The sequence below is a fragment of the Pollicipes pollicipes genome, unplaced genomic scaffold (assembly GCF_011947565.3).
Source record: "Pollicipes pollicipes isolate AB1234 unplaced genomic scaffold, Ppol_2.1 Scaffold_2555;HRSCAF=2994_pilon_pilon_pilon, whole genome shotgun sequence".
In the NCBI taxonomy this organism is placed as follows: Eukaryota; Metazoa; Arthropoda; class Thecostraca; order Pollicipedomorpha; family Pollicipedidae; genus Pollicipes; species Pollicipes pollicipes.
The window spans coordinates 22,544,347-22,569,033 of record NW_023596136.1 but is presented as its reverse complement, the minus strand read 5'-3'; the positions used below and the strand labels follow the sequence as shown (position 1 = coordinate 22,569,033).

At 56.6% G+C, this 24,687-nt stretch overlaps 1 protein-coding gene across 4 annotated transcripts in view; it reads left to right on the top strand.

Moving 5' to 3' along the window:
• Window positions 1-404: 404 nt before the first annotated feature.
• LOC119103388 (N-acetylated-alpha-linked acidic dipeptidase 2) overlaps window positions 405-24,687 on the top strand; it is a 35,901-nt gene continuing 11,618 nt past the window's right edge. For 2 of the 4 annotated variants that reach the window (XM_037226909.1, XM_037226919.1), the window contains exons 1-6: window positions 2,635-3,052; window positions 3,976-4,163; window positions 4,671-4,883; window positions 21,481-21,637; window positions 22,030-22,164; window positions 22,575-22,697. In XM_037226909.1, coding sequence (XP_037082804.1) covers window positions 3,020-3,052; window positions 3,976-4,163; window positions 4,671-4,883; window positions 21,481-21,637; window positions 22,030-22,164; window positions 22,575-22,697 — 849 coding nt within the window. In that variant the 5' untranslated portion in view covers window positions 2,635-3,019. Of the gene's footprint in view, window positions 516-2,634; window positions 3,053-3,975; window positions 4,164-4,670; window positions 4,884-12,165; window positions 12,243-16,126; window positions 16,254-21,480; window positions 21,638-22,029; window positions 22,165-22,574; window positions 22,698-24,687 lie in introns of those variants that run through there. The other 2 variants (XM_037226926.1, XM_037226932.1) reach the window with 2 other exon arrangements.

The window sequence follows — 24,687 nt, the reverse complement described above, 5'->3', positions numbered from 1 at the left end:
CGTCGCTCCCACTAATCTCTGAGTATTAACCCGACAATTATAGGAGCGCGTCAGAAGCGTGCAGAAGAGGCGGGGAGCCGCGCATGGAATGTCTAAGGTAATTTGGTAGCTATAACGCTGGAAGAGAGTATTTCGGAAAACATATTTATTCAGTAAAGTTTTTTTCAATTTGGTAGATATTTGAGATGAATTTCCAAACACTCTCAAACTTGCAAGCGTTTATCTTGATTGCGTTGTCAAAGAGGCTATTTGAGCTTATATAAATGTGTTGAACTAAATGTCATGCACCTCAAATACTTGTACTTTACTATTTTTATGCAGCGCTTCTAAGAAAGCTACCAAATCAACAACAATGGCGCAACGGTGCCAATTAGTGCGTGGACGTATCTGCTCATCCGGATGCTGCTTGGTGTGTGTGCGCATGTGTCAAGATACATTTGGATGCGTGTCTAACAAAACGGCCGTGGGAAGCGGTGGGATTTGGGGTGCTGTATGCCTGAACATCCTATTTTGTGGTAAGTGTAACACAGAAACAGGTGATGTTTTCTTCTTGGCGTATCGTAAACCCGTTCTGAATTTTGCTGACGCATTCCCAAACGTCTCATCTACGCTATACATTTTCCCTTACCGGTAAGCGGGAATTTAAAAAAAAGCATGGGATGTCGATTCCAGTACCTTGGGGCTCCTACTCGGGTAATTAGACAGTCTCAATTAGGGGTGTGGTCTACGTGAGATGTCACACATTATGTCAGCCCCATGTAAATAGAGCCTAGATTTTAAGTGCTCGACTGAGGTTGATGACACCATTGCAGGTGGAAGAACACTCCAGTCATTGGTGATCCTTGCACTGAATGAGTTTTGAAGTGTGGAAGTCCTAGCTCAAGGTTTTCTTGGCTTCCATTCATGTCCTCTTGTCACCTGTGAGTTGCATCTTGTCAGGAACTCCTCAGTCAATGGCAACATGCCACCATGAAACATTAAGAGCATTGTAACCATGCCTCACTCCCCAATGGCAATAGTACAGCGAGAGCAGGTGGAGTCAGACCCTCTCAGGATATGGACATTGCCTTACTCTGTGGACAAGATGCTTGGCTTGTCGCACCTGCTCCAGCCAGTCGATCCAGCCTGCTAAAGGGGCTGCATATGGTGTTGCCATACTCAAAAAATGGTCAAACTACAGACTTGTATAGCCAACAGTAGTCTGGAGATGTCAAAGTGTCAATGTTGGCAAATGGCCAACTCATGATCCCAGCATCTGGTTGACCTTCAAAATCACCTCCAGCATCTACGTGAGGCGCTTACATCTGTAATCCATGAAAATTCTGAGATCTGTTTTGGGGACTGGGGATGCAATTTCTGTGCATCAATAAGTCAGTGGCCTTCAGTTGAAGCTGTGATGTGGATTACAGGTGAGGCTCACTAAGGGACCTGGTTCATGCTGTATGCTACCAGGTGGCAGGTGGCCACCAGCCAGTGGCTACCACTTGAGCAGGGCATGGATGTTGACCTGTAGAGGCACAGTCAGCAGCCTGGGAACCTGACAGTACACCTTAGGGTAAACAGTGAACATCTTGATTGACACTTGATCAGGTAGATGGCTAATGAAAGATGAAGTGTGTTGGTCCCTGCATCCTTCCAGAGTTCATCCATGTCCTGGCATCCTTGTAGGATGCCTCTGATGATGTTGAGCTGAGATGAGATGAGATGATGTTTAAGCCCCAGCCCCACCCTCTGCCTGGTAGGCTGGGGAGGTCCTAATCCAGCATAGCAAGCAGGTAGAATTGCCATTCTGCCAGCACACCTGCTCCCACATGCAAGCATTGGGGGTTTTGCTGACAGCTTCCCTGCTCCTGTTTGGGTAGAGTCCTGTATGAAAACATCTCATTATGAGTGTCAGAAAGTGCCCTTTGCAATAAGCAGTAATGCTGTTGATGTCTTTGGGTGCCTTTAATACACCTCATTCACATGTCTATCGAAGGAAACTGAAGCTTGTAGTGTGCATGGCAACCAAGGTGGCGCCACAGTAGGCTGATTCTACCTGGTGCCTTCTTTATCAATAGTGTTGTCCGGAAAGATTGGTTACTGCTCGTGAACCATGCAAATATGTAACATTAGACATGACCAGATGGGCCAGGCCGGGTCATGCCAGGCCAGGCAAGACTGAACATTGCCAGGTCTTACTTATAACTAGGGCTTGTTGGATTGGGTCAGGCCAGTCCAACCAGGGTGGGTCGTGTTTTAGATGGGACTATTTTAAGTAGTGAGAAGCCTGAGCCAGTCCCGTCCCTACCCAGACTACACCATCCCAAGCCTCGGCCCCGGCCCCGTCCGTGCCTGGTGACGGCTGTGCGCTGCCAGTGCCCCGGAGTGGGCCTGCCTCCCGCTCGCTGTTTGTATTAGCCGGCCGGGCGTGCCGGCCGACGGCTCACGGCGGCCCGAGTGACAGGGCCGCCGGCCGTGCGCAGCTGTCGGGACCGACGCACACCTGGCCGCCGCCGCCGCCGCCGGGCTCCGCTCACCTTCAGGGCGGCGCCAGGCGGCGGCGGCATTAGCCGGGCGGACGGGCCGCCGACGCGCCAGCTCCCGGCGCCGAGTCACGCGGCGGCGGCGCAGGGGAGCGGGCGCGGGGACGGTTCGGCGCCGCGTTACTGACCGTCCAGTGCCGGCACGGCGGTCTGACGGCCGTGGAGTGAATGGCGAGGTGCAGCCGCGAGTGACGCGATCTTTTGTGGGCTCGGAAAGACCGCTTTTCCGTCTTGGGAACGCAAGTGGCCAACCTGGTCTTTCTTCCGGTCATCGTCGCACCGACACCGCCCTGCGAGTCAGCGGTGGCGGCGGCGGCAGCAGCGGCTCGACCAGACAACAGCGATGACATGCGAGGCGGTGACGCGGTGCCGGGCTGACTGACCCCGCTGCTGACCGGGCCACAGTGCTGCCGGCGTGGCCGCTGCCGTGCGGTGGCCGCTGGGGTGCCGCTGCGGCGCGTGAGCTCGACACCGTCTGCGTGACCTCGTCCGCCATGTACCCGTCTGTCAACGGCACCTGGACCAAGGTCTGCCGCGGACGATGGAGGCGCGCGCGGGGGGGGGGGGGCGATACTTAGGTCTCGTAACGTCGCGTGAGGATGACAGGACGAAATTGTTTGTGAATCGCACGCACTGCTTAGCTGCGCACCTAGGACGGTGCTTTGTGGTGCGCTCGGCAGACGGACTTCTCTCCCTCCCCCCCCCCCCCCCCGCCCGCTTTTGAATTGGATCGATGCGAGCAGGGTCGGCGCGCAACTAACCCGGACGGCGCGGGTCCCGCAGGTGTTCCGACCCGGGTGTTTTGTGAGACACCCACCGACCCATGATGGCTGTATGCACAGTACTGACGTGCGATCGGTGACATGGCAAGTGCTGTCGCTGGGGTGCGTATATGTGCTGGTCAGGGAGTGTTCACCTCGTAACGTCATGCTCGCGTTTCCAGCTGCACATCGCAGCCTTTCGAACGGGTTGCCGGACTTCGTGGTAAACAGAGCGGCTAAATATGCGCCTCAGTTGGCTTACACCGGATCAGCATAGAACACAGCGGGATACTTTCCTCGCTATGACAGAGACGAGACATTACATTCGGTCATCTCATCTGATCCCAGCATTTAACAGGATCCTCTACCACGGGAGATGCCACGCTCGGTTTCTGAATTGCTACGTGCGTTACGGGTAGTTTTTTCTCCGAGCGTGAATGAGATCTTGCGCATACGGTACGGACTGTGCGTGCCTTTCTGCGGCTTGTGGCCACCGAGATAGCGAGACAGTGAAATTCCATGCTCGATTTCTGAATTATAATGTACGTTACGGGTGGCTTCTGTCCTAGCGTAGATGGAATCTTGTGCATACAGTACGGACTGCGCGTGCTTTATCGCGGTTTATGGCCGCCGAGATAGCCATAGGCGATCGTGTCCCGCCCGCTCCGACCGGCGGGTCTGTCCGGCAGCGGCTGATGATCTACCCGGAGGATGAGGAGGCGAACGGGCTGCGGGTGCCGCTGCGTCCGGTGGGCCAGCGCGGCTATGGCCTGGACCGCAACCGACGCTCGTCGGCCGAGGACTTCGGCTCGACCAGCGAGGAGGACGAGATGGTGCTGCACCCGCTGGAGAGCGTGCTCAAGCAGATCCGCGACAGGCGAGTCGAGCCGCGTGCCGCTGGCGACGGCCGTGTGTGGGCGTGATGTGCCGGCGCGACTTTTGTCCGGTACGCTGTCTACTGGGCTTCGGTGATGAACATTGGCAAACACGCGACGCACGGAACTCTTGCGGACAGATGAAGCGATAACGTGTGATGTACTGGTATTGACGATGGATGTAGCTGGCCACGCTTTTTATCGATTTGGCGAGGGCATGATGGTTTGAGCTCACTCGTCCACCATAGATTGGTTCTGCTTGCGACCACGTTGTAAGTCATTCGCAGACACGTACATTGGCGCTAGCTGTGACCCCCGGCGGCCCTCAGACCTGTGCAGCCTTCCTGCTGTGACACCTTTTCGTCCCTGAGACCCGTCTAATGGCGGCTGTTGTGACCCCTGTGCGTTTCCCCCAAGCCTGGCACCGCCACCCCTGGGGCGACTCCTGTCCTTTTCACGCAGTCGCGTCCAGCCTTCTCGCTGTGACGACCCCTGCCGGCTCGTCACAGGCCCGTGCAGCCGCGCCGGTGGGCGTACTGCTGCTCCGGCGTCATGTTTGCCGGCACCATCGGCCTGGTGGTGGGCTTCACTATGGCCTACGGCCTCTTCCTGTCGCTGGAGGCGCCGTGCGCCCACTCCCGCGTCTGGCTGATGGGCTCGCGCCACGTGCGCCAGCGACTGATGAGCGACGTCCGGCCGGAGAACATCGCCCAGACGCTCAGGTGGGTCCGGCGCGACGCCAGCGCCGGCTGGTGGTGGCGCTGGCGCGGCTTGGCAGGTGGTGGACGGGCCGGCCGGCGGCTGTGAGGCCGGTGCTAGGGTGTGCAAGGCCGGGTTGCTTCAGGCCGGGCAGGGATGACGCTGCTTTTTCGTGTTGATGCGACATGTGATGCGCTTTCCAGATCGAACGTGAACGTCGCATAACCAAACATATGCTGCCACCGGGAAGACGCCGAGCGCTTCTCCCGCCTCGGATAGGCTCAGTTTCGCCATTCCCAGAGAAGTTCGTTGTTAAACTTTTTTTCGTTGCTAAACTATTCGCGCTGGTGCGTTGACTTCAGCCTTTTGGTCGCTTTGGCTCAGGAGCCACACATTTTCACCCTTCCTACCTCGATTTTTGCTTCATGTCGCATCCTCGCCACGCCTTCTTCACCTGGAGCATGCCGCGGCCGTCAGGGTTTTGCAACCGGCATTCCAAGCCAAGTCGCCTTGGTTTGGAGTGTCGATCGGGCACCCCTCCCCCACCCCACTCCACCCGACACACACGCCGAGATCGGGCCTCTGTGCTGGGCACGACTCGGTGCCGGTGATAACTCGGCAGAACTGTGGTGTTGTCCCACCGCTCGCCCATCATCCGTAGTCCTATAGGTCTGAACGGATCTGTCGTGGTCACACGAGTTCTGACATGACAAATGACAGAGCTGGACAAGGGATCGAGAGCTGCGGGCGATGGAGTGGGCTGGGCACGCATCGCGCCGTCCGTCGCTGGACCAGTTCTTCAAGCGACGGGAGGGCTTCTCTGGGCTCCTCGAACAAGAGTGCCGTGCGGGGTTTAGAGCCGGCGGTGTCGCGCGGTGGGCTCCGGACGCCGCGAACGGCGAGGGGCGCGCGCCGGCGGCGAGGCCTCGCGCCCTGCTCTGACACACCGGTCCGACCCCCGCGGACCCGGCCGGTCTCGCCGCCTGCTGTGGACTGGCCTAGGGTGGCCACAGGCGTGCGGTCTGCTCAGGGATCGGCGTTGCGATTGGGATGGCGAGATTGTGCGTAGAACTGCGGGCGCACGTACCTTTTCTGGTGAGACATGTGACGGCATGTCCGCTGAGCCGGGGTGGCGCTACAGTCGTCCGGCGTGCCGGTCGGAACACCTCCTGGCTCCTGATGGTCTGTGGAAGACGCAGCGGCGCCGCCACGTCAACCCGGTGTACCCCCGTAGGTCAGCGTAGGTCGCGTGTACGGCACCGCCATGTCAACCCGCGCAGGTCCTTTCTGGTGAGACAATTGGCTGGGTTCGTATGGCCTGCCGACCTGGACATGCGTTCTGTTGGAACACCAACGAGTACCGTGGAGGCCATGGTTTTGTTTATCCACCGGCCCGTGAGATGCCGTTCGGTGGCCGATGCTGTCAGAAAGCTCCGTTTCCGTGGGTTTTCCGAAGTTTCGAACGGCGCTGCTTGAAATAATACTGTGTTTGGTCGGCACCCTGAAACGCTAGCAAAGCGGTCCAATTTGACCCGCTGAGCAAGGCAAGCTTCGACACCTTAATGTGTTAAGGCTTCATTCGAACGACCTTTACGGCCTTACCGGGGACTTTGGCGCCAAAATTATAACGAGGACTCATTTTTGTACATTTTTTTGTCTGCGAAATTTACGGGAGCTCATCCCTGTCGTAATTGGTAAGATGATGACAAGCGTTGGCCATGTTTTGCGATCAAAGCGCAGTCTAGCTTACTTTGTGAGTGGTCTGACTTTCAAAAGCAACCCTAATTTTCGACTCTCATCATACTATTTTATCAGCGATTTTGAATTTTATGTCGTCGGATCATGGGGTCCCCAGGCTGATAGCGGCTAGCGAAACCGCATATCATTGGTCGAGTGGTGCGGACCCAAGTTGAACGCGATAGCTGGTTCTCTGAAATGGAGATAACTGGAGAGGCGGTGGTGGAGCAGTCTTGCCGTAACTGGCTGTTGTTTTAGTTCGTTTTGTTGTTTGTTGTCTCAACAGTACGCGCAGCTACGGCTGATGTGTCGGTTACGAACTGCTCTTACTTCCAACTGTGAGCTAAGATCGCGCAGGTTATCGAGCTATTTGGACGCCATCGTCGACGTCGGGTACCTTTGAACGGGCAGTATCCGCATCTGAACGTCCGGACGTGTACCGCGATGTCCGTGTTGAAACTGACAGGACACTACAAGGCGACTGTCGCTCGTTTTTCCGGGGATGACCGGTATGTATTGTCCAGACGTCGCGTGCCATTGCGTTTAACACTGAGTCTTGTCAGGCTTGTGAGGATGGACGTGATGGAAGGTGCCAGGGGATAATTCAGCATACATGTTATTCTATGGCATGATATGACTTTAACTTTCTTGTGGATAGTGGAGAAACAATCTTCCCAGAAAATCGGGACAATGCGGTGAAAAATGAAGACTTGAGGTGAACTGTTGTCATGTTAAAAAGTTTTAGACTGAGCCTCACAAAACCCTATTTCCTCCTGCGGCGGTTCAAGAGACACCAACAAGAGCTGTCGGTCAGCACAGGTGTGCCACAGGCCAGTGGCTTACACGAAGGAGCGTGCTTGGAGGTCATTCGTCTTCCCTTCTCCCTCCCCCCTCAGAGGGGGCGAACGCCATTGAAGCACCGGACGCTTGCTTTTACTACTGCCATGTACTCGTAGGGCGTCTACCATTGTCGTGAGTTAACTATTTCAAATGGAAATCATGGGACAGAACGGCCACCACTGGCATTAGAACAGCCTAAGGGGACCAAAAAGCGCTCCAAACTATACCGGTGGCGCGAGAGGAAGGGGGGGGGTCGGAACTAGGTAGAAGCGATTGCTCTGGGCAGGATCTAGAAATCCGAAAATAGCCCGGTGAGCTAGAGAAAATTCGTTTCAGCCTTGTCATGGGCGAGGCATTCCAGCTGCGAGAAGGGCTGGGAATATTTGAGGTACAGTTCGCAGTGCTCCTCTGCTGTTCAGTGAGTGGATCCGCCCGACCTTCCGTTAATTGAGGCTGTGGGGTGACCGGGCCCGGCCGGGGTCCCCGGCATCTCCGCTGAGCCGGGGTGGCGCCACCGTCGTCCGGCGTGCCGGTCGGAACACCTCCTGGCTCCTGATGGCCTGTGGAACAAGCAGCGGCGCCGCCATGTCGACCCGGCCGGTCCGACCGGCGCTGTGAGGGGCGGGCGGCTGTCGTTGGGCGGTGGTCTGCAGGAGCTCGCTCCGGGCGCGGGACGGGTCCAGCCTGAGAGTCATGCTCATGAACAGCAGCTGCTGCCGCGCTTCAGCTGCTGTGTCAGACAGCGGAGGCAGCACCGCACGCATGCACAGACATGCGTTAGTGATTAGGTGTATAAAAGCGCACGTTGCCAAGGCAAGGCGGCAACCTCTCGCTCACTAGCAGCCGTCATCGGAGCGCTTCCGCGAATCCGCGCGGACGGATGAATAGCCGGCCGCCGGCTCGGGGAGCCGAGATGGCGCGCTCGGCGTGTGTCACGGCTCGGTCGAAGATCAAATAGCCTACACCATGAGCTCGCTTTGTTTGTAGGGTGGGTGTTGCAAATGTTCCAAAAGTTTCCTTGACTGAGGTGCTACAATCAGTTGTGCCTTCTCGTCGTCATTTTATCGGTGTTTTCCCTTTTCCTTGGCATTTTTCCGACGCATGTGTTGCGACCTGCCTGACACGATTACCACCACTCTGCTCGGCTCCCGTGCTGACTGGCAGCGATAGGCCGACCTCAGTGATTCCACCTCCCCGACGCAATCTTTGCCAGGTTCCGATACGATGTCTGCCATCTCCTCGACGCACTCGTGACCGCCTCCGCGACAAAACTGCTGCCAATCCGCGACAGAGGCGCTGCTGTCTCCCCGACACAAACGCTTCGTCTCCCCGACACAAGTGCTACCGTCTCCCCGACACAGGCGCTGCCAGTCCGCGACACAGGCGCTGCCGTCTCCCCGACACAGGCGCTGCCGTCTCCCCGACACAAGTGCTGCCGTCTCCTCGACACATTTGCCGCCAACTCGCCGACGCCATCACTGTCACTGCCAACTTGCCGAAACCACTGCTGCCAACTCGCCGACACCATTGCTGCCAACTCGCCGACACAATGGTTGACACCTTCACGACGCCTGGGACACGAGCGAGGCCAACTCCACGATACAGTGGGTGCCAGGTTTGCGAGGCAAGTGTTGACAGCGGCGCGACACAGGTGCTGCCAGTCGGGCGCCGAGCGGCGCGCGGCCGCGTGCTCCGCCCGCCGCCGCCGGCCGGCCAACAACAACAGCGGCCGCCTCTGACGCCGCCGCGGCTCCCGCAGGCCTCTCGCCCTCGCGCCGAACCCCTCCCCGTGCCCGCCGCCGCGCTCGGCGGCGCCGGACTGTTCTGTCGGCCGCCGCCCGCCGGCCGCGCCGTGCTCCCGTACCTGGCGCGCCGTGCTCCGTTACCCGGCTGTGCTCCGCGACCCTCCTGACGCGTGCTCGTGGACCCAGCGGGTCGTGCTGCGTGACGGGGCGTGGTTTGTGATACGATAGCGGTGTGCTTTGTGACGCGGTTGTGGCGTGTTTCGTCGCGCGCCGGGGACGTCCTAAATTTCCTGGAGAATATCGAGCAGGTGACTTTCTGATGACGACAGGGTTTGAGTGAGGAGGGGGAGGGGATGTGCGGGACCGCTCCGACTGCTCGTTCGACCAGCAGCCGGACACAGCCAGTGTGGGAGGGTTAGCTGGTAAAGATCGCGCTGTTGCATTGTTGACCAAGCTAGACCTTCGCTGGGAGTGGTGCCAAAGCAGCCGTGGTTGTCTTGATTAAATGTTTTTACCAACAACATCGACAGCGATCACACGGGGCGTTAGGTGGTGACGTGTACCTGTTTTCGGCAACCTGTCGATGTAACACAAACTATAATCTCAGAAAGGTGTCTGAAAACAAATAAGGGACGGGAAAATGAGGGAAAACGGACAGCTGAGTTAAAACAAAACTCACTACCGATAACAAGTTGTGGACTGGATTACAACAAACATGTACGCGTGTTGCTTTTTGAACGCGTCGGACTCCGAATGTGGTTGGCCCAAGGGTGCGTGGTGTTGCATGGTGGTAAGGGTGCGCTGCTAACCTTAAGAGTCAATGGAAGGTATGATAGGTCCGGACGCAGCCACCTGACCTGGACCACGTGTGGACCGGGCACACAGGTCACTGCGGCCTCGTCACAAGATGAAATGTACTTTTATTGTCTGTTGCACATTGCCAAATTCTGCATAATTGGTGTCAGGAAAGTGGCGCAAAGAACTCACAGTATCGCCCTCATCAGCTTGATTGATGATCCATATCGTGTAGATTCTAGCTCGGCATGCATGGATGAATAATTTTGTTGGCCTTATTGGTCTTGCGGTCTGTTCACTGTTGCAATTTCCGACTTTCTCATGCCTTATCATGTGATAAAACTAATTTGAAGTCCCATGCCTTCTGAACAACGACTGGCAAGCACACCAGGGGCTGTTTCACTATTTGTGAGTTCATATTTGGAGTTCACGATGCATCCGAGAGATGACAGCACTGTCCGCATTCGCGCGGAGAATCCCTCTCAGAAATTTCACACCGGGCGCGGGTGAGAGGCTTGGGTCCACATGCCTCTAAGACTGATATGGACGAGTTTCCCCACAGAAGCGACGCCTCCTGGCAGAGAGACAGATGGTTATTTCCAAGGGAAGAGCTAGTGGCGGATGCAGCGGACCATAAGGAGCTCGCCGGCTGCTATCAAAGTACGCCTGGTTTGTCGAAATGTATTGTGGATTGTGTGATTTCTTGGTGCGTTGGCAACCTACGCCTGTGGTGGCCATGTGCAGTGGCGTGGCCAGGATTCGCCCGCGGGGTGAGGGCATAGGGGTCCTTTCATCCAAGTGGGTTCACTCCATTTCTATAAGGGACCTGTTTTAGTCTCAAGGAATCTGTTGGGACGGCTCGGGTTCCCATTGTGATGTCTCGAGGGCCGTATTAATGATTTTGTGATTTTATTTATATGAAGAAATAAACCTAACAATCTTATGAAGTTGGATTCGCTGCCATTTTAGCCACTTCGGAACTATGCAGTTTTGTGTGAGCCGGGGGCCGGAAGAGGCGGGGGAAACTTAACCATAACCTGGGTGCGAGAACAACTGTCCGCCTGGAAGACCACGTTTATACCATACAAGTGTGCGTCTGGCTCTGGCATTCTGGCTTTACGACGCACTCGGCACCTGAGACTCAAAAGGAAGGGGTCGCGCGGGGCTACGGACAGGGGTGCCGCCAGTGTAAGAGGCATGCCACAGGGATGGTCGACGGGGCAACAGGGCATGAGCCCTCCCAACGCGCGGAAAGCCATAAATGTGCTCGGTTTTCGGGAGATCTCACGGTGGTCGGGATTAACCTCTTCAGGGTTTTCTGCTGGATCCATCTTCGGCACGGACTGATCCCTGGAGGCACGTCGGAACCTCACTTAATCCAATCATCGTGACCTGGACTGACCTAACAGAGAGCGTTAACGTAAGCTTACGTAATCGAACTGCACGTAAGTGGCAAGACGCAGCTCTTCCGCATAAGTGTTCAATAGTTTGTTTGCCGCACGAATGCCTTTTTAAGTTTGTGAGCAGTGTGGGCTGTGCCCACTTTGTAATGGGACATCTAGCATGGGCCTGGCCAGCGGGAACGGCAGGCCAAACCAGCGTTCCCAGGTGGGCTTTCGCTTCCTGCTGATGGAAGGACGAGCGCGGCTGCGAACAAGATTGCATTTGGCAGCCGAAGGAATACGCGCGCGTCCTGCCTACCTGTCCTGTCCTACGCGTCCTGTCCTACCATACCTGCCAACAGCTATTCAGCGGCATTGGTGACAAAATAATTCAATATTCCAAAGGAATGGCCGATGTTCATTCCTGGATACTGTCCAGAAGAGGTGCAAGTGGGATCAGAAAGTACCGATAGAAAAATAGTGTTCGTTCGAACTTTCAAATTTCCGGCTGCTGTTTAGTTTTTCGCGAGGCTTCACTTCATTGGTCGTGACCTGTGGCGTTGGCATATGGACGCGACTTTAAATGATGGGCATAAAGCGGACAGCCGCCTCACAGCGCCGGCGTCCCTGGACAGACGTCCTGAAGCAGGCGCGCTGCGCTCCTGGCGTTCGCAGTCGCTGCGGTGACGGGCGCAGTTGGGCGCGGCGCCGGCAGCTGGCGCCACTGTCGCCGTCACGTGACCGCCCGGCACCGGCCTGATGCAGCGCGAGCTCACGTACGTCGGCGGCCGGCTCAGTTCGGCCACGATGTCGCCCGGAATGGTGCCGCGCAAGCTGCTCTGGTCGGCCGTGTTGGCCGCCTCCATCGCCTTCTTCATCGCAGGTGTGCGCTGGCGTCCCGCCGCCGCGTCCTTCGCCTGATGTAGGCAGCCTCCCTCAGCGGAAGTGCCTGCCGCCTTCCCCGCTCCTCGCCCGCTCGATCGCACCATCTGTTTCACCACCACCTCTCCGGCTCCACGGCCGTCCCCCTTCCGCGCCGCCGTCCCGTCCACCCCGTCCGCCCCGCCGTCTTCCCGCTGTCTTTCCACCGTCTCCCCGCCGTCTTCGCGGCCGCCTGTCACTTTGTCTCCCTGTAGTATCATGGCTTGGGTCGATTGTGGTGCTAATGTGCTGGACAGCATCTTTGGATACGTGCCGCAGGATAGGAGGGCGCTGCGAGATCTCCCGGCATTGGCTCGTGGACAGTGCGATTTGTTCTCGTCCGTCCCCAACTAGTGACTTGATACTTGTCGGTCTATGACGTCTCGTCGACCTTGCATCCCATGGTGTCAGGTGTTTTGTGGTGCGTGGTGAATACTGACGTGCTGTATGCTGCGTTCTGTGGTGACTGGTGCTGATCTGCAGCAACTTTTGCTGCTCTGTTGTGTCCTCTTATCGACGGTTTAGTTTGTGCCGATTTCTGGCATGCTACTGCGCTGTCTGGCATGACCTGGTGTCTTCCGCCATACCCTTTTCCAATACTTGTGTGACCCGATGGTCTCAAAGGTGGCCCTCTCTGTACGACACCCAATGTCTTCACCGCTGTGGGTCTGTGTTTGCCTCTGACCTGCGGAGTCAGGTATTAACCTGCCGTTGAGTTACTCGGTCTCCTCCAGCCCCGTCTGGTCGCCATTTGACCCTTCCTCGCCCTTGTCTGGTCCCATCCGGTCCCAGTTTGACCCTTCCCCGCCCTCCTCTGACTCCGTCCGGTCCCCGTTTGACCCTTCCTCGCCTTCCTCCGGTCCCGTTCGGCCTTCGTTTGACCCTTCCTCGCCTTCCCCTGGTCCCGTTCGGCCTCCGTTTGACCCTTCCTCGCCTTCCTCCAGTCCCGTCCGGTCCCCGTTTGACCCTTCCTCGCCTTCCTCCGGTCCCGTCCGGCCCCCGTTTGACCGTTTCCCCCGCCGTCTGTGTGATGCGGATGTCGGCCCAGCGAGTGTGCCTTCAGTGTGGTGGTGCATGGTGAATGAAGCCGCTTGTGTTGTGCGCTTCTTACAGCGTATGGCGTAGCCACAAAAACAGGGCGATTTGCGAAGACCTCGGCTTCCGCCACAGACGTGAATAAGCCAGTGGGCGACGTACCTTCCATAGATTCATATATTTGGTGACGTGGCCAGGCCGTATCAAAGTACGTTTTCCAATTTTACCGGCGGTGTCAGGTGTAGGCTCGCCCCGGTCCCCTGGTCGCCTGTTATTTACCCCCTGGCTCAGCCAGCGCGCTGGGTGACCCCGAGGGCCCTGTCAGACACTCGACACTGGAGGACAATTCGGCCTCCCGCCATTACCCGGCCTAATAAAGCGAAGCTACGGTAAACGGCGTTTTAAACTCCCATCGGGTGCGGCCCTTTATTGGTTCGAAACAGCTCAGCTTTATGGTGTTGTCCTCGCGTCGTGATCGATGGAAGGAGAGATGCCCGGGTAGCGGCGTAGAGCACGTCCGGACGCCGCGGGGCGGGCCGCTGGACCGGAGCGTCTATTTAAAGGCAGGCCGCGTCGCGAACCCGAATTCCGCAACCACTGGTTGGCGCAGCGTTTGTCCCGTGGCATGGCGACCAGTCCTCAGTCGTTGCTATCTCGTGAGTGGGGACCGACCCAAAAGAAACCGGAGGACGCCAGGCTTGAACCAAGGCACTCATGCCGGCTGCACCACCTCGGTGATGGCTGCTGCTTTTAAAGTTTTGTCATGCTGGGATCGATGCAGCTCTGTACCCTTGTTTCGCGCTCAGACTGGCCTGGTTTATTCTCGAATGCGTGCGAACGTCCGTGCTGCGGAATGTGGAAAATGGCCGCACCGCGATGCGTTACTGGCTCAGTGTTCGCCAGATCTTCCTGTGCCGCTTCTCTGAAGGTGTTCAGTTGTGACGTCGTGGACCTCAGCAATGCTGGTGGCCTTCATTCGGGGCCATTCAAGGTCAGCGGTACCTCAGCTCACGCGCAAAATATGCGTCATAAAAACTCCCAAACCTGTTGCGCCACGATTGAAGTGCGCCGAAGTTTTCGTTGTGAACGTGGGGGAATTAGGATCAAACTTATGTTTATCTTCAGGAGTGCCTTTCAGAGTGTGGCAATATCACAGTCTTGCATAACAAATGTGTGGGCATGATCATGTAAGGTCAATGTCATGAAAGGTCGTGTAATTATTTGAAACGGACTCCCATGACCCCTTGTAATTCATTTATGGCCATGCACTGGCTTACAGTAGTTTTACTCCGTGGGTGCGAGCAAAATACGTAACTGCGGCAAATACCGTATTAAATGTAATTTGACCAGATTTGACGGGCCAACCATTGGAGCTAATGTGTATTTACGTATAGTCGTATCTTCCCACCCCACTTCTATGCCACCCTCCTCACCCACCGCCATGCTGCGGAGGATAGCGAAGCCGGGGAACCTGGGTCGAACTAACACACAGACATGACAATATGCATCGCGAGTGCTTAGAACTACCTTTGCCACACATTTTCCAGCTGGCAATTCTGAAAATGCCGCTTCGGCATGCCAGACGGAAAGACGTTATCCGGGTTTCGCGGCAGCTCCCTTCATCTTGCTGCGGTTCTGGTGGCTCCCTGCGTCTTCTGGCCGGTTTTCGTTTTGTCTTTTTGTCGGCACCTGCGTCATCCATTAGTCGGCTGGCTGCGTGGTGAGGACAAGGTGTGCCGCTTCGATCCCTCGACACCCGCACTGTGTATTTGTCTTGGCCGCCGGGGGCTGCGTACGGACACCCGGCCGATAATTGGTACACCGCCACCAGGTGGGCGTCTCGCACTAAAACTGCGGGCGGTGGTAAACCACCGACGGCAGAGCGTACCGCATAGCCAACCAGCGCAGTACACCGCCATCAGGTGGGCGTCTCGCACTAAAACTGTGGGCGATGGTAAACCACCGGCGGCAGAGCGCACCGCATAGCCGGCCAGCGCAGCGATAGCAGCTCTGGTGAACTCCATTCTGTGGAGTTGCCGCTCACCGAGGGGTCTCCGTAGTCATTCCCGGGGCGCGTGAGGTCTGCGGCCGCATCAAACAACGCTGGCGTCCGCCAGCAGCAGCCCGTGTCTCGATTTAATCTGACGTCAGTGATCGCCGCCTCCGGTGCACTGCCGCTGGCCACCTGCCAGTGAACTCGCACCTCCCAAAACGTCATTTCTTGTCTCGTTTCCGTCTGCTTTCTTCCCGGTGTTCACTGTTTGTGTCTGATGTCTGACTCGTGTGAGTCCGCAAGCCTTTGGCGCCTGTGGGTGTCTGATGTTTGTTGACTGCCGTTTCTGTCTGCTACATGCGGATCGTCTTTGTCTGCCGGATTGGCCTCGCCCATGTGTGCTGTCCAGTGTCCAACTTTCGTATCTGGCATGTCCACCTTGTCGGTATCTGCTACCCGGTATCTTCCGTTCGTGTCTGCCATATCTACCTCGCCTGTGTCTGCGGCTCAGTGGCGGTCAGTCGTGTCTGCTATATCTACATCGCCTGTGTCTGCCGCCCGGTGTCGACCGTTCGTTTTCGCTATATCTACCTCTCCTGTGTCTGCAGTCGAGTGTCGGCTGCTCGTGTCTGCTGTATCTGCCGCCGTCTGCGCCCGTCTATACTTTCTCATGCCAGCTCTCCGAGGCCAGCCAGTGCATGGGCCCCACACCCCTTTGGCGCGTGTTGGCGGTGCCGCCCTGCGCCCGTAGCGTGAGCAGCACGCGAACGTGACGCGTGCACCGCTGTACAACCGCGCCCGTCCGCCCCGTGCCGAAGGCGTGCTGCTCGGTCGGTTCGCCTTCCTGGGGGAGGTGGACGAGCCTGCCGCGCCCCGCGACGATAGCAGGGCCGCCAGCTACATCGCCGAGCAGCTGGACGCCGCCTCGGTGGCGCGGTTCCTCAGGTAACGCTCCGCCCGGGTCGACCTGCGCGCGCCGACTGTCCGGTCCTGTCCGCCCGGCCTGCCTGCGCTCGTGCCGTCCGCTCCTGGCTGTCTGGTCCGCATGCGTGCGTCGGTCTTGGCGCGCTTTACGTCGCTGGTGTGCCTCGCTAGATACGGCCGCTGGCCGATGCCGGCGAGTCTGCTGGATTCTTGACCCCACTCACCTGACCTCACGAACCAGCCGCGTCTTACGACTCCCGTCGGTCGGTCTGCCTGGTCTTGTATTTCTTCTCTTGCTGATCCTCGCCCTTAAGGACGGCGATCTGTCGCCTTGCCAGTGGTAGATGAACCGTAACCCCTGCTTGTGACGAGACATGAGACGAGGCGCGACAGTTGACGAGACACAGAGACGCGAGGCAAACAGACGAGACGGGACAGCAAACGAGACGAGATAAGAGGCGGACGAGATACTAGACGAGACAACGAGACCGACGCGACGCGAGCCGAGGCAGATGAGACAAGACGAGAGGCTGAAACGTTAGCTATCAAGACGAGACGAGACAAGATAGGTTATAGTGTGAGCACAGCATGTCGCATCGTATTGCTTTTCAGTGGTGAGAGGCAGACGCGTCCTGGGCCTGTCAAACAGTACCACGCGAGAAACACGCCAAAGGTGGTGATATTTCTCAGGCACTAAGAGGAAGCATTTAACACGAGGGTCATGGTCATGACGTCCATGCATATTTCAGAGAGCAGAGATCGAGCGCTCACCGGAGCGTCTGCTGCTCGATGGCTCCTTTTTTGGAAATGACTTGGGCTCGTTTGGCGTCGAAACTACATAATGTGCCCAGTCTGAAGCCGCGCTGGCCCAGAAGCCGTATTTAATCCTCCCGGAACTGAGGGCTCCAGAAAGCAGTTTGTCGCCTCTTGAACCGTTTTTTTTTGGGGGGGGGCGTTTTCTAAACACGTCGGTGTTGTGTCGAAAGCGCGTGACCTCTTGTGAAAAAGTGTCGCGTGTAATGCCTGCCCGGGAGTGTTCAAACGCAGATCCAGGTGGGCTTGCTCGGTGCAATGTAACTCATACCTAGGATCCAAATAAGTCGCCTTGAATATTAAGGCATACAACAAATCCGCAATCGATAGGCCGCTGCCAGTCTTTTACAAATGTGACGAAAATAAGTCGCGTGCTAGTAGACATCGAAGCATGCAGCCCAAATTGATGAGGCCCCGCTTTCCTAAAAGACTACACAGCGTGACCAGACGGGTGATAGGACACGAAAACAAATTACCGGTGCAGAGACAACTGCGCAGAAGTATGACGCACTCAGCCAAGTATGACTTGTAGGCACATTCACAGTTTATATAGCCCGAGCTATGTACTCGCGTGCGACGCCCTGAAAAACAAACGCCCGTGTGAGCAGATTTTAGGTCGGTGATGTGCCGTGCTGAGATGTGCGACTGCCGGTGAGGCGAGTGACCCGTACTCGGTCAAGGCGTTACACTCGGGCCCCCCACTGTCTGCTGCGCAGCCGCATATGAAATTCACACGTCACACGTGCGTCACAGGCCATGTTCGCCTGGGACTGCTGCACGGACTGCAGAAGAACGTGTTCCCCTGTTGTGGTCCGCCTGTTCCAGGAACAGCCATAGGAGCGAGGACCTGTGGACCCGGCTGTCCCTGCATGGCGGCGAGCGTGCTGAGCTGCCGTCAGGGGCCAATTGATATGCTTTCGGGACCCGAGTCCCTCTCCCGCAGTGCTGTCTTGAGCCCGCAATATTCCTCCGAGTACTTTCTCCTGTTGACATGGGAAAAAAGGAATACCGGGCCAATTAACCGCAGCGCACTTCTCTAAAATGCAGGTACACCGGGTGTCTATCTGAAGACATCACTACTGCTTTCACGTGCATTTTGTCTACCTCACAGAATCCTTTAGGTTTATCTGCTTTTTCCATTCTAACTTCTTTATACACTGGGTCAGTCTGCAATTAATGACAGGTTATCGCGCAACAACACGTGGATTGGGGACAATGCACCAATATTCGGCAGTTTTTAAGTAAAAGGTAGCTAATCACATTCATCTGCCGGCACGGCTTGTCACCTATATACGGGAATTTTGTAAGTATGAAATCTGTTTATTTTACCTTTCCTCCGACCTTTTTGCTAGCCTGACGCATTGCTAAGCAGTGGTGCACGTGGGATTTTACAATCGGGTGGGGGGATTACAAGTCACAAATGAGCAGTTAGCGTGCCGCAGGCTGGTTAAAAACAATCCTTGACATAAAACTCGAAGATAATTCTCTGGAATCCGGGAGAAATCGGGTCTTGAGCGAAGGGTTAGGTCATCCTCGCCGGCTGAGCTCCCGTACTTATTTGAAAAGTGACACACCTTGGTTGCAGTTGTATTCCGAACTGAATACAGCGGTGCACGTGTCTGTGGCCATGGGGGCCGATCACATGTCCTGAGCCGTGCTGCCGGCGCCGCGATACACGACACCGGGGGCGTTAATGGCCGGCCATAACGGCCGATGTTTTGAGCGCCATCAGTGGAACGGGAGCCGGCGGCCGGATGGTGTGTTGCCCACCGCTGGGATGACACCCGCCCGGCTGCGGGCCAAACAAACGGCGCCCGTCCCCCGCTGCGCCCCGGGACGGTGTTTATATACAGGAGGGCAGGTGGGGCGAGCTGTGCGGGGAAATGGTAGAGGGGGGGGGGACGCCGGTCCACGGGCAGCGCCCAGTGATCTGCCGGGTTCATGCGGGTGGCGGACGATTACCGGCGCTGGCGATGTGCAAGTAAATAGCCGACGTTTAGAGGACGGGCGCCAGCTGTCAAACAGCTGACGAGCGACGTCTGAGCGGGGGTGACGCGGCGAAAGCCTGCCGGGCCAGGCAAACGACGCGATCTGCGACAGCGCGCTGTTGCCACTGGCGTCGCCGCGGTGGGGCGCGGTGTGTCGGCCGGCCGCCTCGCCGCTGTGATGCAATGCAGCAGCGGTAAATGATTGTCGGCTGGGGCGAATGGGAGGCGACTCCAGCAGCCGGCCGGCGGCTCTGTGACCGACTTTCATGAAAGCACATGTGGCCGGCTTTCCGCCAGCCGTGGGGTGGCTTTCAGTCGGAGTCACTGACCTCACTCGCTTCGCGGACCGGCGCCAATGGAGATGGCACAGGAGCCGCGGTTGCCTTTGCACCGCGCCGGCACCAGGCTGGCGCCAAAATAACAAGCCGCAGAAGTGGTGGTGTTTCGGTCGTGATTTTGCGGCGGTTTTTGTGACGATGTAGAATGGGCATGCTACCCGCAGGGAGACTTGTATGCGGCTGGTTCCTTGTGCCTGTGTAGAAGCGTGGTCCCACAAGTCATGCTGACCTTACTCCCTTGGCGTTTCGACCCCAGCTGGTTGGGTATACAGCTGACATTCCACCAGGATAACGTCCTCATTTACGTGGATCCTGCATGCGGCCGTCCGGCAGCACGCCGCCAGGATAAGTCTACACAGACGATCTCGCACGCGGCGGCTCCTGCACACTGCTCTTTGGCAGCTGACGACCTGGACTTGGCCGCGGGCCTCGGGCGTCGGGCGGATGAGCCTGGCGATCTTGACGTGCTGCCCCGGCGATGTGGCGATATGTCCGGCACGCTCCGGTCTCCTGAAGCGTGACCACGGCCCGCCGCCTGCCCCGCTCGAGTCGTGCGCAGCTGGGGGTGGATGCCCGGCAACCGGTGGGCCGGGCTGTGGTCGTGTGTCGGTCCGTCTGCACCCCGGCACGCGGCGACGGCTCGACGCGAAGGACGTGCGATTTCCCTCGCAGTGCCCGGGCCTCCGGCGGCTTCAGCTTGGCGAGCTGGGCTGGGTTATGTGAAAGCTCTCGACAAACACGGGCGGGTGCAGGGCGCAGCTCCAGAGCTTGGGCGTGCAGACCACTAGTTTCCCCGATGGAGGCGTTGGCCGCCATTTGAATCGGCTCACTTTTCCATGTGGAAAGCGACTTCATAACTTAGATGGTACTTGTAGTTTGAGTCGTGCAACGAGGCGGTTGTTGCCGCCGTGGCCGAAGGGTGTTTATGTCTGCTTGCCGCCGTCAGGAGTGCTCGGTGCAAGCTTGAGCTTGTCTCGAGCATCACTCATTGAGCGGCTGATCGGGACCATGTGGTGTTGCGGATTCCTGATGCAGCTGTAGTTGGCCACAATCGGCAGAGTTGTCGGTTGTTGCCGTCCCGCCGTGCGGAGGGGCGTGACCAACCTCGCCCTGTAATACAGATTAGACAGTGACCAGCACTGCTTAGACGCGCTTGCTAGGTCGCGATCCACCATCAGCGGTACTTGTGCCGCGAAAGCGTGGCCACTGTAATGAGATGTCTTGCTCACTGTGTGATCGGTGCTCGTTTCTGTCGGAGGACGAACGATACTCGGGGGGGGGGGGGAGGGGAGGAGCTCGGGTGGCGCCGCTGTGCTGGCGCTGCGCCGGTCCCGAATGCGGCCGGGGACTCCGGGCGACGCTGAGCACGCTGCCACCGAGCCTAGGCCCAGCCTTGTCGGACCTGTTCCGATCCCGACCGGTTCTTCTGGCCCACTTGACGGTCTTGCTCCGTGTTCGGCGCGCGTGCTCACGCATGCCTTGTTGCTGCTGTCTTGCCCCCGCACGAATACTCCGCGCATGCCTGGGTGCGTTCGGTGTGTCTCTGCTTGCGGTGAGGTCGGCAGGGCTACAGCTGGCATCGCCGGATGCGTGCATGTGTCCCGTCTCACCGGCGCGGCGCGGCGCGACGATGCGGCTGGATCTGGCTGTGTGCTGATCCGAACCGGCGGCTGGGTCTGCCTGTGTGCTGAAATGGACATTTTTGCAGTTACTAGCCTGCTAATTTCGTCGTTAATCTCCGTGTGCCCCCCATAAATCGACCACGCCACGTGAAATTTGCCTAATGCTGTGATCTTGGTTAAGTCTTTTTTGAGTGTTACACTTCCTCAGTTAAGGGTAAACAGGCTGTTACGAGTGTGTGTTGATAAAGGTCAAGTTGGATAGCAAATTATTACAGTTTGCAGAAGTGTTACTGCTCGACAATGTCATTGGTCAAATCGGCCACTGTGCAGTGCGCGTTGGCCGTTTGAAATAGACCAGAATTATTTGCGCTCTGGCGAAGATACGCTAGCGAGCACCAGCTTGCCCGACGCCCTGAACCACGCTCTGTTGGCGCCCGCCGTCGCACCACCCCTGCCTCCGTCCGTGACCCGTGACCCGCGACCCCAGGGAGCTGACCCGGCGACCGCACCTGGCCGGCACGCCCGAGAACGACCGGCTGGCCGCGTACGTGGCCGACACATGGCGTGACCAGGGCCTGGACAAGGTGGAGGTGTTGCCGTACGAAGTGCTGCTCTCATACCCGGACGAGCAGAAGGCTAACCTGGTGAGCCCCCCCCCCCCCCCCCCGTCCTGCCATCGCCGCTTGGTATACACGACTCGCACCGATGGGCGAGCGGGTGGTGTGCGGGTTTTCCCCGCGCGTCGTCCCGGTGACCTTGGCCATCTCCCGCCTGTGTAGAGGTCAAACCACTACGTAGTCTAGTCCCCGTTATCCTCGGCAAGCCCCTCGGACCCGCGGAGCGACACTGCGGCCCTGCTCCGCCTCCTGTTCCGGCCCCTGGTCCGGCGTCCTCTCCGGCCCTTGCCGGTGAGTCTGTGTCCTTGCACGGACCCTGCGACCCTGCCCCGGCCCCTGCTCGGGTCCCTGCCGGTGAGTCCGTGTCCCCGCACGGACCCATGTGCCGTTGACCTTGACGCCGAGGCCGTGGCCGGCAGGTGCGCGTGCTGGACGGGTCGGGCAGTGCCGTGTTTACGGCCCGCCACCGGCAGCCACCAGTGCGCGCACCTGAGGAGAGCGACCCGACCGTGCCGCAGAACTTCAACGCCTACTCGGCCACCGGCAAGGTCGAGGTGCGTGCGTAGCCGAACGGTATGAAGCGGCTAGCCGTGGACCGATGTGTCTGGGGTTCGGTTCTCACCACTGGCAGCTTTTGCTGTCCCGGATTTCTTCCACGAGTGGTGACGTTAGTGATCTAAGCAGTTGCATGTAAACATGAGGCCCAAGCTCGCTACGTTTGACGCCAGCACGTTCTGCCGTCTCGTTCTGCCGCTGTGACGGCTGGATAAGTTGCCATTCTGCGGCCACATGTCCATAGGGCCAGGCCAACTGGTCTCCTCAGCCTTCGTGCGCGCTGTTGCTTCTCCGTCAACGATTGCAATAATTGTGTCGCGTGCCTGTTTGCACTAGATGAAGACAGAAGTTCTGATACGGACCGGTTTTGATGTTATATCGACAGACAGTAATCAGCTCATTCCTTTAGGCCAAGATCGTCTATGCCAATTATGGACGTGAAGAGGATTTCCTTCTTCTGGCGTCCTTGAATATCACTGTCAAGGATTTGATCGTCATCGCAAGATACGGGAAAATATTCCGAGGAAATAAGGTACGCGTTTGAAGATATCGCTTCGCAGTGGCGAAGGCTTTTGTTTTTAAATGTTATCTAAATGTTAACCACTGAGGGCGGGATAAGAACTGGCGCCCATTTGGGAGAGGAGGGTGCGCAGTCATGCGCTGCTAGATCACTGGGTGACGTGATATTAGTTGAAAATTATGCCGCATTTAAGCCTACAACCATCTAAATCTCATTACGTCGTGTATTGAAATGCATGTGTGAGCTTTTAAATGTCGAAGTCTCCGTGGGATTGCCGACATTATTGTTGCGATGATAAGCTTTCTTAATATTTAACCTATTGCAATTTTTAAATACTGACATTGAAGCAAGACAACAACAAAAAGAGTGGAGACGCTTTCTGCTTGGCCCAATTTCCATGCCAGTGCTTGGGTAACTTGGTCATTTATATTGCTTAAGATCTAGTCTTAACATTTTGACCGAACGAATTTCCTGGATCAACACCCACTCTAAGCATCCTTGTGGTTTGAGCCCTGACCAAGGTATCTACATGGTAAAATTTCGGGCCAACGGAAGAACTTTATGGAAAAAGCTGAACGTTCCGCGATGCTGAGCACGGTCCGCCCTACCATCTGACGTCACCTGACCTTAAGCGCGACCGCTGCTAGCGGCCGCGGGCCATCCCAGTCAGGGGCAAAAAGCAAGTGCCTTAAGCGAGTACAGCCCATCCGATCATGGGCGGTGAATTAGAATGCAGGCGCCGTAACCAACTGAACTATCGGGCCGGACAAACGATTGATATGGCCGCACAAGAAAAATACAGCGTCTTGCTTGAAAATGATGTTTTGATTATGATGATAACTGAAACCAGGCATTTCTAAAACATGAATTAAAGAATAGTAGCTGAACGAGATCATTGTTAATGGACTGATTTACTAATGGCCAGAAGGCGAAAGCTTGTTTCCATTCTGACTTGTCTTATTTTGCGGTAAACATACAATAATTGGTATGCCAAAGATCATTCTTTATCGTCAGTTTAGAGCTCTTGTGCTGACAATGCAGACAGTATACCAGTACATATTTGTCGAGTAATTGTATCAAGAAGACATTTGTTATCTGTTCAAAACTTATCTTGGAGTTTTGACAATGTAGCCAGCATTTGCTAAATATCGTCGTTCAACCTGTGCCTCCTGGTACAGTGAAGGTCGCTTTTGTCCTCGGAAAGACGGTTTTCTTGTCATGCTGAAAAACAAGAACCCCATGTATTTCTTGCTTCTATCCATCATGTTTGCCCCCACGTTGGTTAGTTTCTTATACAAATGATCATAGTCAGCTGACTGTAACTTCAGTTTTGTTTGCAGGAAGAATGCGGCATTACTATACATTCTCAAACGGAGACCACGGTTTCCTTTCCACGCTTTGAACGTGAATTCCCATTCACTTTTTTATTTCATCAGCATTAATTCTAAGGCCGCCTCCGTGGTCTTGGGGAAAGATGCTGGACTCGTAATCCAGCGGCGCTGGGTACGAGTCCCAGAGTGGGCGCATTGTTAAACCCGACTGAAATGGAAAGGCCTGCTGGCAACTGGTCAACGAGGTTCAACCCAGACCCAAGGCGGCCGTGTCGCAGCATTGTGCGGCACGTAAAACCCTCCGCATTCCTGTCTGGCGAAAGGGCGGAGGCAAAATTAGCTGTTGAACTGGACGGCACGCTTGGATGGTGGGTTCGGGGTACACGCAACAAGCTATGCTTAGCAGGTACTCTGAATCCGAAGTCACCCACACAAACCATTCGGGATAATTTTTTTTTAATCAAAAATAATTAAAGGCATAAGTCTCATTCATGCTGCAGCCGTGGCGTATCATATCGCAGTAGATAAATCCCGTCTTTCTTTCCAATGACGTGCACTTAAATATACGTAATCCTTCTGTTGCTTTACTGGTGAATGTTGATGGTTTCCCCCTACGAAGTAAGTGTGCCAGTGCCTTGTTTTTGTGTGTGTGGGGGGGGAGGTGGCCATGG